Source organism: Rhamphochromis longiceps, linkage group LG15 (genome assembly GCF_057381845.1).
Source record: "Rhamphochromis longiceps isolate RC_006_pf linkage group LG15, R_longiceps_female_GT1.1, whole genome shotgun sequence".
Classification (NCBI taxonomy): Eukaryota; Metazoa; Chordata; class Actinopteri; order Cichliformes; family Cichlidae; genus Rhamphochromis; species Rhamphochromis longiceps.
In genome coordinates, this window is record NC_140571.1 from 1,334,015 (window position 1) to 1,351,678 (window position 17,664).

At 44.5% G+C, this 17,664-nt stretch overlaps 2 protein-coding genes across 4 annotated transcripts; one reads left to right on the forward strand and one right to left on the reverse strand.

The window, feature by feature from the left end:
- Positions 1-636: 636 nt before the first annotated feature.
- On the reverse strand, positions 637-8,633 carry pla2g7 (phospholipase A2, group VII (platelet-activating factor acetylhydrolase, plasma)). Of its 3 annotated transcripts, none has more exons than XM_085381976.1 (11): positions 8,494-8,633; positions 6,927-7,054; positions 6,569-6,719; positions 6,270-6,363; positions 6,102-6,170; positions 4,843-5,014; positions 4,120-4,233; positions 2,184-2,275; positions 1,836-2,006; positions 1,594-1,742; positions 637-1,402 (listed from the first exon to the last, which is right to left on the reverse strand). In XM_085381976.1, the coding sequence occupies exons 2-11, from the start codon at positions 7,020-7,022 to the stop codon at positions 1,302-1,304; spliced, it is 1,209 nt and encodes a 402-aa protein (XP_085238102.1). In that variant the 5' UTR covers positions 7,023-7,054; positions 8,494-8,633; the 3' UTR covers positions 637-1,301. The 3 variants fall into 3 exon arrangements, with proteins under 3 accessions (XP_085238102.1, XP_085238101.1, XP_085238100.1); XM_085381975.1 differs by lacking the exon at positions 8,494-8,633 and adding an exon at positions 7,535-7,685; XM_085381974.1 differs by lacking the exon at positions 8,494-8,633 and adding an exon at positions 7,387-7,528.
- On the forward strand, positions 7,873-16,634 carry ints9 (integrator complex subunit 9). The gene is made up of 17 exons (XM_085381973.1): positions 7,873-8,230; positions 8,527-8,654; positions 8,736-8,796; positions 8,920-8,982; positions 9,301-9,440; positions 9,585-9,671; positions 9,871-9,991; positions 10,091-10,225; positions 10,702-10,813; positions 10,940-11,120; positions 11,387-11,447; positions 14,683-14,854; positions 14,948-15,072; positions 15,502-15,669; positions 15,874-15,972; positions 16,053-16,190; positions 16,275-16,634. Exons 1-17 carry the CDS (start codon positions 8,222-8,224, stop codon positions 16,446-16,448), a joined length of 1,974 nt encoding a protein of 657 aa, XP_085238099.1. The 5' UTR covers positions 7,873-8,221; the 3' UTR covers positions 16,449-16,634.
- Positions 16,635-17,664: the final 1,030 nt, after the last annotated feature.

Consider the following 17,664-nt stretch of genomic DNA (forward strand, 5'->3'; position numbering starts at 1 on the left):
TTTATGAACATACCCAGTGTTTAAAAACCACTTTTACAAGCTACAGATGGATATCTTTACTTTTTATAGAGATATCTAGATATAGAATGGGACACTGATTAATATCAGTAAGGTGATGTGCAACGAGATGACTGTGGCTTCATATAAACAAACATAACAGTTCTGTTGTCACACATTAGTGGACACCCAGCTGTGCAGGGATATCAAACTAATTTGACATCGTAGCCACATACAGCGGGTGGGACAGGTGAAACTACATGATACACCTGTAAAGTTACAGAAAAGGTTTCATTGCTCACACTGTCCTGTAATTATACATTTAGAATGTAAAGTTTCCATGAGTTCACAGAAAATGTCCTTATGCTCTCCAGTGGGTTGAATTGGAGTCTTTGCTAGGGCAGTTTTGGCCCTCGGGCCTTATATTTGACACCTTGTTGCTTGTCAGTTTTCTCCTTTCTCCCATTCACAGAGCGCCCGGAGCAAGCTTCATAACCGAGACAGGTTTAATTCACTGCCTGTTTCTGTCGTCTTGTTGCCTTAGTATTTTCATTTGTGGACTCCCTTTAAAGATTGAATTTTACAGCCTTACTGCCACAAACTGATCAGTGAAGTGTCTTTAAAAATGAGTGCTAAACATTTGTAAAGAAACCAGATTTATTGGATTTCTGTTGTGTATAAATGAAGTGTATAAAAGTTACATAGCACTGACCAAGGAAAGAACTGTACGGTGGCTTATGGCCAATGGGATATTTAAAGCAGCTTTTTAGTGTTTACAATATTCATTGAAAGATGTTCTTGAAGTTACTGGATGCCTTTTACATGCTAGCTTGTCTAATAATCTTTATCACAATTCTATAATCATCTTTTTCTATTCTATAACTTAAGATTGTCATCATAGGCCGCATTACATAATCACACAGCAATCAGAGTACCTTGTCTTTGCTCAAAGGTCCAAAGAGGTACAGAAACCTTTGGATTTATTTACACTAAAAGATAAAAACTGATTACAAAGATTTGTTCAAGAAATTGCAGCTAATAGTAAAGATGTCACCAACAGTGAGAAGAAAGTTTCAAGCTGCTCGTATGCAACATTCAGGCCTCCTGAAACAAACACTACGCTGAGTGCTTGGTCCATCCAGAAAAAATAAATCCATCCTTTGATGAGGTAGAGATTAGATTTCCATCTGATTACTGCTTAAAAAATGCCAAGTAGGCCTGACTTGACATTTTAAACCCTTTGCACTGACTCCTGCGCCCAAGGCGAATGTGAGAGGCCACAGTATAAGAGGCACAGAGCCGGTTCAGATGGCGGACTGAAGCAAGTTGACATTAGTTCCTGGGATGAGGTTTTCATCTTCTCCGTTGATCAGAGGGTCCCACTGGTTAAAGTTCTTCTCCAGGCCTGCAAGAGTTTTGCACAGAGGAAAGGGGAGTAAGCAGAGAGTTCAGTCGATCTCTCAGCCAACTCCTCACAGCTCAGCTGATACTGTACACATCTTACTATTAATCCTGTAAAAACGGCTTTAATGTGCCCACAGCTGTGTTCCTGCATTACATGATTAAATCTGACGAACGACTAGCAGGAGCTCTTACCGAGATGGCGTTGCAGAAACGCTAGTGTTGCTTTATTGCACAGGTCTATGGCGAGCTCTGGGTCGGTCTCTCCTTTGAGTTTCATCAGCTTCCCAATCCAGTTGCCTGTGAGAAAGGTGAAGTCTGGGAAACTCTGGTGGACTGTACCTCTGAAAGAATGCAGGTGAAGAAGAGACATCATCACAAAATCAGCCCAAATTACCCCCAAAGTCTCTGAAAGTGCAGCAGACCAGTACTGGTACCTGATGGTGATCATTTTCCTCTGTATGACGGCCGAGTCGAGCTTCTTCATGCGGCTGATGTTTCCCGCCCACTGGAACTTCTCTGAGTTGATGAAAAAGATTGGCTGCTTCACCCGAGGAAAGATCTCATCGTCTAAAGGAGTCATCCAGGAGTCTAGCGCTACTCCACACCTGTTTATACGATAGCAGGCCAGGGTATTACTTTTAATAATCTGGGTCTGTTACTGCTGCCTGTAACACGTTTCTAATTTATGCTAAGCAAAGTGAAATGCCCTCATGCACACAGCTCTAGCCCTGCAGACATTATGGACAATAAGTGATAAAAGACTGGAAACCATAAAAACGTACTTGAATTTAACCTCTTTACACAGAGCCTCTATGACTGTTGCTCCTCCAAACGAATGGCCCATCACTGCTATCCTGCACAGGTCCATGGAGTTCTGTTACCAAGAACATGAGAGAGAATTAAGAAATCAGCACAAATTAAATTGTACTCCACTGCGTTTCACATTTTTCCTGATCACAGATTAAAGTCTGCTGATGTTCTTTATGCAAAACAGCATTTCATGAACTTTGGACTCTGCAGCTGATAAGCTGAGGCTAACACAGGTTTTTTCCTCAGTGCACTTTCAAAAGTCATCTGAACCTAGTTGATGTCATTTTATTGTTTATACACACACGGCAGCACAAAAAGTAAGAACTTTGTGTTTGATGCTTCTTGCCAATAATCTTCTACAGCTGCAAAGTATATTTGGTGCCACGTTTGTAAGGAAACACATTTGTGCGTTGAGCAGCAGAGTTGAGTATGCGGGCCAATGCCAAACAGCTTATTCTGTGTCGACTCTTGTGTGGCGTTGAATGGGATGAGCAAAGTATGAAGAAACAAGACATATCGGCAGTTTAACAGTGTTTTTCACAAGTCAGCCAACAAAACCAAAAGTAGTGGTTGAAGAATGGGAAGCTATACCACAGCACTGCGTGACCAGCACGAGGAGCAGGTGCCATGCTGTTGTGGCCGTGTATGGTTCTTCCACATGCTGTTGTTATGACTCTTATGTCTTCAGAGTTCAATAAATGACACCAAATAGAAGATTTGGCAACTTTTTCAAACTTGTGGCAAAATGTGGCACCATTAAAAGGGGAAATAAATAAGCCTGGTCTAAGACTTATTGCCAATCAAGTCAACTAAATGAAGACTTTCGGTGCCAAGCTCATATATAAAAACAAAAAGTGCTGGTAAATGAACTTTGGAAGCTCGAGACTTTAGGGAAAGTTGCAATAACCACAAAGATACAACACTGCTAGAAACACTCGTTGGTCTTCTAAGCATCACACAGCAGGATGCAACAAACCCTGAAACAGATGTTCCAAATGTACAAGTTGACTTTTTGTGAACTAAGAAATGATTAAGAAATTGAACAAGTGCGGGAATTGTGAAGTGGGCTTGTCCTACGTTAAGGATGTGCACACAGGAAGCAGTTCACTCATCAACCATTCATCGCTTTGGAGCTGATGTTTGTTGCAGACACTTCGTGCTGTACATACTTGGCACCTGCCCCATATGTCAATCAGCATCATCTTTGCAATACTTCACCTCAAAGCTTAGAAGAGTTGAGTGCTGGGGTTAGCCTACATCGCTTTGTCGGTGGTTTCTTCGCCCAGCTTGAAGTTGCACCACTCTGTGGTCTCTGGTCAAAAACTTGCCGTTGCTTCCTGATCTACTCTTTAAACTTTTCTCAGTTTCAAGTTGAGCAATCGAAGCAGTGAAGAATACCCCTGACTGACACACGACAGGAGTATAAATGGATTGGAAGTTGCCTAGGTAACCAGAGGCTGGAATGTCTGCTTCCTACGACGGGGGTCCACACAGGATCGCTCAGAGCACCGCTTTGTTGCCGACGGCTGGTTGCTAGGTTAACCCTTTAATGTATGTACCACTCTGTCATGTGTCAGTAACCAGCACACTTTGCTCTCCCAGGTATCAGCATCAGCTGTTCACCTCGAAGGTGAGAAGAGTTCAGCTTTAGCTTTAAACACTGTAAAGCTAAGAGGCTACAACTGTTGCCTTTTAGCTTTGATCAAACTTTGATCAAACTTCAAAGAGACTTCTGCGTTTCCTGGAGCCTTGTGACACTTGCCAACTTGCCCCATGCTCGTGTTACAACGACTTTCTGCGTCTTGTGACACATTTCCATTATTGTGTTTGCTACCACACACTGCATGACATGCATGCATGACAGCTGTCCTGCATGCATGTCACAGCCAGAGGTAACCAAAAGCTTACCTTCAGCGTTGACCAGTCAAAGTGCGTCTCCAGAACATTCTGCACTGAGATTCCTGAATTGATTTCAGTGAGTTTATCCAGAGCCAGAATGCATTCATCTGCTCTTTGTTTCACCTGAAAGATGAAACAAATGAATTCATTCTGTTTCTTTAAGGTGCCATTAATATTTACCTTTACATTCATGACATCTGTACAGATACGACAAACAAAACCATCTTTTTCCCCTACTATGGGATTTATATACTCCCGGTCTCCCTAAACTTTTGTTTATGGTGGGCAGCCAATCAGAGGGAGCTTCTCTTAAAGGGAGGGGACAGGAAGTTATAGTGGAGCTGAGCTGCTGCACTTGGACCCAGTACAAGATAAACCAGGATTGTGTTGAACTGTGAGTTTTGCGAAGCTACTCTGATGAACAGAAAAAAAAGAAAAAGAAATATCCCTCGCCTTAATCGTAGATTTAAAAAGCCAACTGCTATCTGCAGTCCCTCATTCCTTTCAGCTTTAAGATAAACGGGATGTGACCACACGCTTGCCGTTTAACGTGACGTGCCCAGATGAAAATAGAAGAATGTCAGCTAGAACAAACGAGGATGTGGTTTGATTTTAACATCAGTGCCAAGCTGCCTGTGAGTAAGCGGGTATGAAGTTCACATCTTATGCAATCAAGAGACTGAATTTTAAACCCACAGAGGGAGTCTGTGGGTAATCTCTGCGACAACATACTTGTTTGTTTCTGAGGGGGAATTCGCTCTCTCCGTGCTGCAGAGCTCTGTAGTACATCCACTCCTTTACCAAGTTCTGTTGGGTGGCACCGGATGATTTTGTCAAACTTGCATTTGACCTTTCTGACTCTGGCTTCTCACAAAAATAATACGTAGCTGACGCCGACTGGTCTCTGTGGGAGAAAAATAAAACCATAACCTGTAGTTCCAGCCCTGGGAACAGATATTACTTCCTTCATGTTACTTGGAACAATTAGGGTTTAGACACATGCAGAGGACACATCCTGTTTGAGGCAGCGTGTGGCCCTCTCTCTGTAAGAAGCAAAGTCACTCTCATGTTGTTGCTCTCACACTGCAGCCGTGTGCTCTGTCTGCGGCTTTGTCAGCATGTCGCCGGCTGCTAAAATTCAGCAAAATAACACTTCCATCACCGTAAGTGACAGGCCAGCTGTGGCCATTATGTTCATCTCCATATGGTCCCCCTTGTCTGCATACTGAAAAGAATTGTGATGAGCTGGTTCATACCATTGTCTGCACACCCTTTCCACTCTTACTCCACACATAAACAGACAGCCAAGCAAACAATAGCAGAGGACAAACGTTCAGCTACGATTTCCTCCAAATGAAGATGACAAAGAACACCGATTTCAAACTCATTTTACATCGTGGGCCACATACGACCCACCTTAAGTGTGGGGACCACTTAAGGTCAGAAACTCCAATTTCTGCCAGTGTAAAGATGTTGAAACAATTAATCAATGAGATATCTTCATATGAGGAAAAGAAGTGCAACTGCAACAGTTTGTCTTATTTTACACATGTAACATAAAACTAAGAGAAACACTGTTGCTAGCTCATTGTGCACACTGTCATGCATTTAGAATAATGTACTTTTCTATAGTAAAAACATCTATAGTAGATGCTCGAAAAATGGGAACTTTTCTGTCATTTAATTTTTTGTATCTATCAGTAACTTTCTGGTGTAGCATGGACACAATGGTCTGCAAAACTTTAAATACAGTTAAAAGTTCCAAATCCATAGAGATGAGAGAACAGAGCCTTTATTTGTCAGTTGCCCACAACCGAGATGACAGACCTTGCCAACCACACATACACAACATCACACGCTTTCCAGCGGGCCCGATTGGAGTCTCTGCCTGGCCGATTCTGGCCCCTGGGCCCTATGTTTGACAACCCTGCTATAGAACAGTTGGCGCTTAATGGCATGAAAATGACATATGAACTAAATTGGAAAATTACCTGTGTTCCACTGATGCCACGATGAAGCCCTGAGAGGCCATTTCTGCACATATCGCTGAATACAAGGTCCTGAGAAACAATCACAGCAGCCACAGTGTGAGCAGAACTTGTAACGGGTTATTGCTGCAGGAGTGATGAAATAAAAAAACAAATGCATTGTGTGTTTACCTAAAGGCTCCCAAGCCGTGGGAGAAGATGATCACGGGACATTTTTCATTCGATTTAAATGGAGCATCCAAATAGGCTGGGATCTTGAAGGAACCTGAAATAGATGAAAATGAGGAACATTCACTTTGCCTATTTTTTTAAACCACATTAGAAAATGAAAGAAACCAGCTTTCTATTTTTTTAGTGACTAAAGTCATATAATATTGCTGTCCTGACCAAATACATTTGACTTTTACACCACAGAGAAATGGACTGTCAGGTTGGAGGTGGAAGCACAAGCACACAAGACTTTTATTCACCAAAGAGGTAGTTGAAGATCCTTTCACTGAGGGCCCTGTTCATTTTCATGAAGTCAGCCAAACCATTAAAGTACTCCTTGTATGGGACCCAGTCAGGCTTCCCTGCACTTTCCATCTCCTGACAGGGATAGTACAGCCGGAAGAAGGTGCCCTGTTGGAGAGACAGACAGTTCAAGCAACTCAGCAGAAGGCCATTTGCTCCCGTGATGTCAGCAGCCTGTTTGGCCCAATACCTGCTTTCCATAATACCCGTGGGTACCCAGCCCAGCATCTGCAGCACACTCAAGAATGTCAAATACAGATATGTGACCTCAGCTGTTACATGTCAGCACGAACAAAGGTTTTCTTTTGCTTGTACCTCTGCAGTGTGGTCCATCATGAAGTCAGTGCAGCCCACAGCGTTTGGGCCGTTGCCTGGAGGGATCCCGAGGTGGTTACTGCAGCTGCTGCCCATGGTGAAGAAACTGAGCGCGGACCTCCTGTGGTCTGGCAAATAGAAACACACACACGTGTACATCAATACTGCTGCTCTATAAACGGGAAAGATAACAGCACTAAAAGTCGGACTATTTCTGCACGGAAGCTACTGACTGCAATGAACATGTGTATACGCAGACTGTATCATTATATCGTTTATTAGTATCAAATGAAAGGCAAAAACTTCTTCACTGTGGTAACTGTAACCAGCCGTATATGTCGCGAAGTTTACCCTTGATCTAACCGCAGAGCCCCACACAATCGCACATTTAACTAAACGGGTCGAAGTGTTTGTGCTGTCAGTTAAAACAAAACCCAAAACGTGGCGTGTTAACTCCTACCTGTCCTCGCCCACGCGTTAAATCTCTTGACTCCTAACTGAACAAACCCTCCATAAGAAAACATCGACTAGCGCACTTTCGACAGCGACCTAACCAAACGTCCACTCTAGCCGCCGGTAACACTCGTTAAATAAAACAAAAAGCCTACCGGAGATACAGAAGTGCGAGCGCTGCCCGCTGTTTCTGCATCGGTTTCGCAATAACACCGTGGACTGACAGAGCAGTCACCGGATAAATGTACAACTTTGGGAGTGGTTAATGTTTTTGTCAGCTAGCCGCTGCTAGCATAGGAGGGGGCTAAACCAGAGTAGTGGATGAACGGTGTTGAGTCACTGTGGCAGTCCTGCCTTTGCCGGCCTAATGGCGTCCCCCCAACTGAAACCTTAATGACCTACATGTCATATTATTTAACAGTTGGCAATCATGCTGCTATCGTTACTGTAATTACGACATTGGCGGCTCTAAATATAAACTCAACCAGGCGTATGAAATTGTGTTAACTGCTCTGTATACGGCTCTGGTTTATCGCAGCGACTCTCAGCTCTGGGATCACTTGTTTACAACAATCATCGACCCTTTAATTCATATTTTCATTAATATCGTGTGAGCCAAGGTGCTGTTGCCAAAGCAGCTGCATATAAGCGCTGGCTTCTCAGTGAAAATGGCATTTTAAAGTGTCTGTACTTTCGATGTGACTCCGCGTCTGTTGGGGGCAGCAGAGGGCAGCCGAGCGGGAAACAAAGCGAGGAGGGAGCAGAAGAGCGGTGGAGAACGATGCTGCGTTAGCAAAGCTAACTGTTTTCAACTCATTTATCAGCAACTCCTTGTGTTAAAGATGAAACTGGTGAGTAAAAAGCAGATCAGTGAAGAGAACAATGAATGTAGGAATCGTCGAAAATGATTAACTTATACGCACCCAAAAGTGACTGTTAGCTGGAAGCTAATAGCGTTTTTTGGTACAGTTGAATAAAGTTTAATAAAGGCGAGCAGCGAACAGCAAGTCAGTACAGCGTGAAGTGTTTAACTATGCATACGAAAAAACGGAAACACAATCCCCTGGTGTCGTGTTTATCCTGTTTTACTGTATCTTTGTACTCCTACACACACCTGTGGTTTTAACGGTGCATTCCCTCCTTGCAGTACTGTCTGTCGGGTCATCCTACATTGCCCTGCAATGTCCTCAAGTTCAAGTCCACCACTATCATGTTGGACTGTGGATTGGACACCACCTCTGTCCTCAACTTCCTGCCCCTGCCTTTGGTGCACAGGTGAGTCACTGACAGGAATTCATTCACTCGTGGATAACAGATATGTTTTGCTTGATGATGATGATGATCCTTTTTTTTCAGTCCAAGACTTTCCAAGCTCCCTGGTTGGGTCTCTAAGGATGGAACAATAAATTTGGAAAAGGCACGAGAAGCTGTTTGTAATGTGCTTAGGTTACTTGGCGTGTATTTCAACTTACTGCAGTTTTTTATGAAGATGTGCCGATTTATCTGTGGGGGAAAAAACTGTTTCGCCTTATGCTTGCAGGAGCTGAAGGAGTGCGCAGGGAGGGTGTTTGTTGACGCACAGCCAGAGTTCTGTCTCCCTGAGGTAGACATCCCTGATACTTCGTTTCTGCATCAGTGTTATAGCTTGTGCTAGAATGTCTTTCTGCAAAACAGGGGCCACTGTGAAGCATAAGAGTTGCAGCAAATCAACCTATTTTAAACAAATAATAAGAAAGAAAAAGAAACCTGATAGGCCTGCCACAATTGACAAGAATAGGGGAATCCTCTCCGAGAAATCAGTTACTATGATCAGAGCAGTGTGATTACCACGTCTTTTACCTTCACAGTAGACCTAAAACATAAATCTTAATAAATACCTGAAGTACCACAATGATATTTATTTAATCTGAATAACCCACAGAGAGAACTGTTGGACCTGTCCACCATCGATGTCATCCTAATCTCAAACTACCACTGCATGATGGCCCTGCCTTACATCACAGAGCACACCGGCTTCACCGGGACAGTGTACGCCACGGAGCCCACGCTGCAGATTGGCAGGTGACAGATGCAGGGGATGAATACCACATCTTACTATTTCTGTATTATTTTTGTGATATCATTATTATTTTATTTGGTAAAATGAGATACAGGTCACACGTCTTCGGTTGCGTTTACGCTCGTTCTTCCTCCTTCCTTCCTTAGGCTGCTGATGGAGGAGCTGGTGAACTTCATGGAGAGAGTTCCTAAAGCCCAGTCTGCCACGTCCTGGAAGAACAAGGAGATACAAAGGTAGTCTAGTTTTGTAAAAATATTCTGTGTGTGTGCGTTTTGTCCGAGTTGACACATGAAATGCAGTTACTGACTTTGTTTTAGTCATTTTTGAAGTTTCATTTTCCATTCACCTAATTTGTCTGGTGTTTTGTTACACCTCCACTAACAGGGTGGTGTAACTCCACCGTTCAAATGAATACTTGTGTTATTGCATTAGGATGCTCCCGGGGCCGCTGAAGGATGCAGTTGATGTGTGGATGTGGAAGCGATGCTACAGCATGCAGGAGGTTAACTCTGCACTCAGCAAAGTGCAGCTTGTGGGTTATTCACAGAAAGTGGTGAGAATTGATTCTGTCCAGGAGATATTTAAGATTTCACATTTCTGCTTTCGTGCAGTGGTGACTTCTCGTCTTTTTTCTCGTTTGTTTTTCTTGCAGGAGTTGTTTGGAGCTGTACAAGTCTCCCCTTTAAGCTCCGGCTACTCGCTGGGAAGCTCCAACTGGATCATCCAGTCTCACCATGAGAAGGTGTCCTATGTGTCTGGCTCATCTCTACTCACCACACATCCTCAGGTAGGCCAGCAGGCGTAATGCTTCACCATTTCAAAGTCTCCTGGGCGCAACCCTTGAAGCTTTTTTCCTGAGCTGAGTGATTTCTGTCATATTTCGGGGCTGTTTACAGAACAAACTGCGTGTGCAGCAGTCAGGGAGGGGGGTCTCTGCTCGTGCAGCTAAACCACGTCGTTATTGATTTTTACTAAGGTGTCAAAACTTGTCATTGAGGGTCCAGCGGAGGTCATCACATGTCGTCTTTATGGGGGAGAAAGTTAAAGTTTGAAGGGATCGAGGACAAAACCGTCACGATCTAGAGTGGAAAGAGTGCAGTCCGTTATTTGTTTAGTCACAGATTTCCTTTTTCCTGTGCTCAGTTTCTTTTGGAAGCTAAATCTTTAGGCGAGTGTTTGTCAGTGCACGCTGTCATTGTTTGAATCCAGCCTGTTCTGTCCTATCACAACTACTCTGCAGTTTCTCTTCTTCTCTGCTCCCAGCCCATGGACCAGAGTTCCCTAAAGAATAGTGACGTCCTCATTCTGACAGGCCTCACTCAGATGCCTACTGCCAACCCAGACGGCATGCTGGGAGAGTTCTGCAGTAACTTGGGTGGGTTTTAATGTAGCGCTCAGATTTCTGTGGCGTGTGAAAAGAACCAAACGTTGAAGTCATTCTTGTATCATTTAAGTGGAACTTGAATGATGTTGTCTGTGCTTGTTCTTCTGCGTTCTGCAGCCATGACCATCCGGGCAGGAGGAAATGTGCTGGTGCCGTGCTACTCCTCGGGAGTGATCTACGACCTGCTCGAGTGTTTGTACCAGTTCATAGAGAGCGCCAACCTGGGGACCACGCCCTTCTACTTCATCTCACCCATAGCCAACAGCTCGCTGGAGTTCTCTCAGATCTTCGCCGAGTGGTGAGCGGCCGTTTATCGAAAGCTTCTCGATTCTGTGGTGAAAGTTTGTGATTTTAGGTTTTACTGTTTTTCTTCAGCATGTGCTCGGTTAGCTTGTCCTCATTTTTCCACGTCTTCCACAACAAGTCATGATGCAGTCACTCTGATAAGTAGGAACACAGTATCGATGTTTTGTTACTTGATAGGAGTGCAACAAACAGCAGAGAGACGGTAACGTGTGACTGTGGAATATTCCACGTGCTTTTTCTTTTTCTCCAATATTTCAGGCTTTGTCACAACAAGCAAACAAAGGTTTATCTCCCAGAGCCGCCTTTCCCACACGCAGAGGTGAGTCAAGAACACTGGCTGTTAGGCCTGGGCCATATCATACCGCTCACGGTAACACCAGTCAGGCAACGATAAGAAAATGAAACATGGCGATAGAATATGGGTAAAACGTGCATGCGCAGTACCTTTGTTTTCATACGCACATGGCGGCGACGCAGAACGAGAAGAGGGAAAGCGGATCGTTGAATGAAACAGATGAACCTGAACTGGTTTGTAAAAATGCTGCAGCTTCACTGGTGTGGAACTGGTTTAGCTTTCGTCCGTCAGATACACAACAAAGCACTGTTTGTGGTAGCGCATGCTAGCGGGCCGTCGTTATTACTGAACCGATTTTAGTGCACGGCGCTCGAAATTCTGTCAAAAAAGGTTTCAGTACGACTTTGCTGAGCTACGAAGCCGCACCTCTTGATGGATTGTTGGAGCATTATGGCTATTGTAGGCGGAGCCTAGCGGAGCGATACGTGCTGTGCTTCAACATAATGTTACCGTATTGTGTGTGTTTAACCTCTTTAAGTTGTGTGGATGTTATACATGGTTATGCTGAGGATATGTCGGCCAGTTTCCACTGGAAACGCCTTTTGGTTAAACTGTCAGCAAGGAATTTGCACTGTTACATTTTATATAACTTTAATGCAAAAAACAGCTGCTTGTTTAAGTGAAAATACTTTGGTGGGTGTTTTGCATTAATAAAGTATTTTGTCTCGCGTTAATTATATCGTCAGTTATATCGTTAGCACACATTTTCAAATATATATGGTGATAAATATTTTTGGCCATGTTGCCCTGCCCTACTGGCAGTGCACTTCTCCTTTATACTGAAAATAATCATTATCTTATAGGGAACCCACTTTTTTTTAGGTTTTTAACTTGAGGTCCCAGTGGAGGTCATCAAATGTCATCTTTATGGGGGAGAAAGTTAAAGTTAGAGATGGACCGATCTGATATTACGTATCTGTTAGGGGTGCAACGATACACAAAATTCACGGTTCGGTTCGATACTTTGGTGTCACGGTTCGATATTTTTTCGATACAAAAAAAATGTTCATGCATTTTTAATTTGTCATTTATTAAAATTATAAATATATATTTTAACTCAAAAGTACAGTTTTTAAATTTAACCCTAACCCTTGTGCGTGTTTTTTATTTTGACAGCGAATGCGCACCTGCGGACCACTTATGTGCAGCCCTGGTTATTTAGCTCGTCATATTGCAGCCACAGAAATTCTTTTGTCCATGAAACCATAAAGCTGCACTTTCTTTTTGCCTTATAGTCTGATTTGTCATAACTTCTCCGTTTTGTGGTAAGCTTTTCTTTGGCTGTCACTTCTTCACCCTGACCTGTCTTATTTGGCTCAGCAGAACTAAAATATATATCTGTCTGTGAAGGTTCTCAGTCATCCAGGTCATCGTAGTCAAATATATATCCTGCTGCTTTTACACACGCACTCACATAAGCTCAGCGATTCTCTGCGCGATCAACCTCTCACATGTTTAAGCTGCGGGAGATTTCACTTGTCATGTTTGCATAGTAAGCTAACGATTAATAAGACGATGTCAGAGGAATTGGTGCACAAATTATCATCACTCACAGATCAGTGCTGTCGCTCTCTATACACAGTTCGCACGATTGCAAAGTGAAAGCAAAAAACAAGCGCAAATTCAAACGCGATTTCAATATGTCACATATTGACAGTGGCTCACCGATGCCAATGACATAATTACCCAGCTACATTTCTGAAAGAATGCAAAAGCATTGACATATATTTTTCCTTCCTACAATAGCCCGACGGGCAGGGCAGAGATAGATTTTGGTAGCCCGACTGAAAAAAATCGCTAGCTCCAGGACGTCGGGCTAGCGATATTGCAAGCCCTGTATCTGATTGAGGAATCACTCATCTTTGGAAAAGAGAGTTTATTACAGAGAAATGCCTCTTTCCAAAATAAAAGCTATACTGTACGCTTCTTCTGGGCTATATTCTCAGCAGCATATTAAACAGCTGTCTAAATGACTCGGCTAAAGTTAGTAGCATGCTTGTTGTTTTTGTCTTTGCACTAGGATGATGTCGGCGTAAATGTGCAGTCATATTCGTTGTGTTCCCACTAGTGCTTTCAGGTTAATCTCGTTGAAATGACCTTAACGCCACAACACGGCAAATCTCCGTTAACGAGCTACCGCCGATCGCTCCGTGCATGGGGCTAGACGGCCAACACGTTAACGAGCTAACTGCGCTAACACACTAGTTCCCACCCATGTAATTGAGCATTGCGTGGCACATCCAACATACTGTTTTACTTTAGTCCATGACTCGCTTACCTTCAGGGTCATACGTCACATGAAAACCAAAATAATTCCAAACGCCAGATCTGAATGAGAGTGGGGGAGGTTCATGTTGTAAGGAGAGCTTAACTTCTGTCTCGCTAGCTTGCCCTGCGCTCTTCCTTCTGACGATGCTGTCTGTGTTGAGCGCTCAGTGGATCTGCGCTCGACAGTGCAGCCTAGGCGGAGTAGTCGAACGCAGATTCACTGAGCGCTCAACACAGACAGCATCGTCAGAAGGAAAGTTGATAAAATAAATTACAAATGTTGTATTGTTCGATACATATGCGTACCGAACCGAAAGCACTGTATCAAACGGTTCAATATCGATACGAATATCGTTGCACCCCTAGTATCTGTATCGGTCCCATACTGACCTAAATTACTGGATCGGATATCGGAGAGAAATAAAAAATGTAATCCGATCCGTTAAATATCACAAAAGCACCTCACAAAACTTGCGACACGGCGTAACTCGGCTCATAACCTCAGCACGTCGGAGCCGTGTGCGTCACGCGATAGAGCGGCTGTGGCGTGCGAGACCTGTTGGCGGTCTGGTTGAGCGTTTGGAGCCTCGCTACCAAACCAGCATTTCATCTCTGAGGAAGTGTTTATGTTTTATGCAAATTCATGTTTGGTTGGAGAAAACTTTGAATTGGAAAGCATTAGGCAAATAGTATGTTCGACCAGGCCAGTGCTGTCACAAGTCATTAATAACAGATGACATGTAGCCATGAGTTGCATCAAATGTGAGTGAGATGTGCTTTTGCCTGGAGCGCATCATACCTCTAACACACGTTTTAAAAAGCAGAGTCGACTGATACAAAGATACCAGGATGAAAACACAAGTACACCTGTGGAGCTGGTGACGAGGTCACGTTGATAAACTGGTGCTTGAATGTGCTGCTGATGTTTCAGCTCATCCAAACCAACAAGCTGAAGCACTACCCCAGCATTCACGGAGACTTCAGCAGCGAGTTCCGTCAGCCCTGCGTGGTTTTCACCGGTCACCCCTCTCTGCGCTTCGGGGACGTCGTTCACTTCATGGAGCTCTGGGGCAAATCCAGCCTTAACACCATCATCTTTACTGGTAATTACAGCTATCGCTACATCTCTCACACGTGACTAAAACAAGGAAAGCCTGAGCTGGTAATGTCCTGAGTGCCTGATCTTTCTCACTCAGAGCCGGACTTCTCCTACCTGGATGCCCTGGCTCCGTACCAGCCGTTAGCCATGAAGTGCGTTTACTGTCCCATTGACACACGGCTCAACTTCCACCAAGTATCAAAGCTGCTCAAGGAAGTCCAGGTATGCTGTTAGCACCTGATCTGATTATGAGAGAAATACACAGAAATAGAGCCGAGACTAAGGAACGATGATTCTACGATGAGGAGGGAAAGGCTGCATCATGATGCTAGAACTGTGCTGTGCCATAGTGACTGAGTCTGTGAGAGCGCTGTGGGTGAAACGGGAGAATGGAAAGCAGATTTCCAAGTTAACAGACAATATACAAATAAAATGGCAGAACAATGTGAGCGTTCAGGGCAGAGCTCAGGGAAGCAGCGGGTCTTGCTTAAGATTTGAGGGATTTGATCGAAGCATCCCTGTAGTTCCAGGATGGCCCATTCGCAGCACTAGTTCTCGTTTAGCTGTAGCCTTAATTTAAATGTCAACAAAGCCAGCTTCAGCCGCTCACATTTGTACTCTGTGTGTAAAAGCCGTGTCTTCTTCCTGCAGCCTCTCCACGTGGTGTGTCCCGAGCAGTACACCCAGCCTCCTCTGACCCAGTCCCACCGCTCCGACCTGATGTTGGAGCTGCAGCCTCCTCCTATGCCCTACAGACGCTGCTCTGTTCTCAACCTGCCCTTCAGACGCCGCTACGAACGCATCTACATCCTGCCTGAGGTGAGGCCCCGAAGAGAAGGAAGTCAAAACTCCTCAGAGATGGATCTGAGTTTCTGGCCACAGAGTATCTGTTGTATCTGGTGAATTCTCTGATCACTATGACAACATGGCGTTTGATCAGCTGTTTTTATTGAGAAATCCTCTCGCTGTCAGAAAGCAGGCGGACGGTTTTAATTGCTGAGAGTCGTATTCTTCTCTTCCTAGCTGGCCAACTCCCTGGTGCCCTCTGAGATCAAACCCGGCGTCTCTGTGGCGACCGTGTCTGCGTTGCTGCACTCAAAGGACAACAAGCACACGTTACAGGTGAGCCCAGAATGCTTGCACTTCCATTAGAGAATCAGCTGATCAGAGCTCAGCTGCATTTGTCTTTCATTTGTTCCCAGTCGGTGCCCAAACCCCCTCCCATGCCCCCCAGCAAGAAGAGGAAGCGGGTGATTGAGGAGCCCCCCGTAGCGTTGGCCCCTAAACCCATGCTGAGTGGAGCTGTGGCCCTGGAGGCTTTTCTGGCCACTTTGCAGAAGGTGGGAAATGTGAGCGAGAGGGCTATCAGTGTGCTGTGATAGTAGCACTAACTTAATGCTAACTTGTTATGTGCTCATTTGCAGCACGGGATCACAGAAGTTAAAGTGGAGGAAACTGCAGACGGGCACATCCTGCACCTGCAGGCGGAGGACACGCTCATTCAGCTGGAGGAGGACGGGACGCATATCGTCTGTGACAGTGAGCCACTGAGGACCACGCTCAGGGACCTGGTGCTGCGCTTCCTGCAGAAACTCTGAGCTGAATCCTGGCTGTTAGTTTCTAACAGTGTTTCTGCGTCACTGGATTATGGAGAGAAGCGGAGGGGAAGGTGTGGATGCTCAACGGCCATATTTACAGTCGTTTCACTGTACAGCATTGTTTGGTTTTATTTTATAAAACTCGCACATGTATTATTTTGTATTTAAAAGTTTTCCAGAATCGTACAGTGACTGTCGTTCATCACTTAGTCTTAGGAAAGCTTTAATAGTGGAAGCTGAGACGTTGCTCACGAGCCCGGGCTTTGTGTAGCCGGTGTGTTCCTGCGTTGTCTGACAATGAAGGGTAAAAGAAACCAAGACCTCGCTCCAGCTCCTACAACCAAATGCAAACAGTAGGGAAGAGGGTCAGCTCCACCCACCACAACTCCCAAGCTAGGAAGAATGACCTGTTCATGCTAGCACTGACTGTGCCTATAACACATGTGACACACACGTACTGCACATTTACATTTACAGCATCTAGCAAAGACAGACACAATGACTGAACTAAAGACACACAATCAGAAATATCAGGGTGGCTAAATATACATTATGTGTTGCAGTGTTGGGGACGACACCGACCTCCCCCACAGGGGAATTGTAGAAAAGGGGAGAGGCCAAAGGGGAGCACTGTTTATAGGGGTGCACCAAAGAAGAAGAACAGTGAGGAGGGGCTCCAACTGATAATGAACAAAACTACAGGCTTGAAGGTCCTAACAGTCGGGTATAACAGGAAGGGTTTGGGGTCTAGAACACATTTTGTGTAATTATAACAATATGTCATTTATGACCCGGTTACATTTGCACAGGATAGAATGAGGAAAGCGCTTTACTCACATTCCACAGAAGTGTTCCTTCCTGAAGCTGAGTAACAGCAGGTGTGTTTTCCCAGCACACGCCGACATGACACAAGAGGAAATGCACAGTAAACATGTTCAACAGGAATGATGGCTGCATATTTAAGCTGGGCTCCCTGAACACACCAGGGCCTCTGTCAGTGTTCACAGTGGTTTGCTGTTTCCCCACACACACACACACACACACACACACACACACACACACACTCTCTCTCTCTTCTGGAAATGCTCCGTTTCTCTGGTGAGGAAACAAACAACCATTTCCTCCCGTTCTTAAACACAGTTGCACATTTTCCAGCGGGAGGAGTCGCCCCCTGCTGACCACTATGGAGAATACCAGTTTAAGGCACTTTGAATGC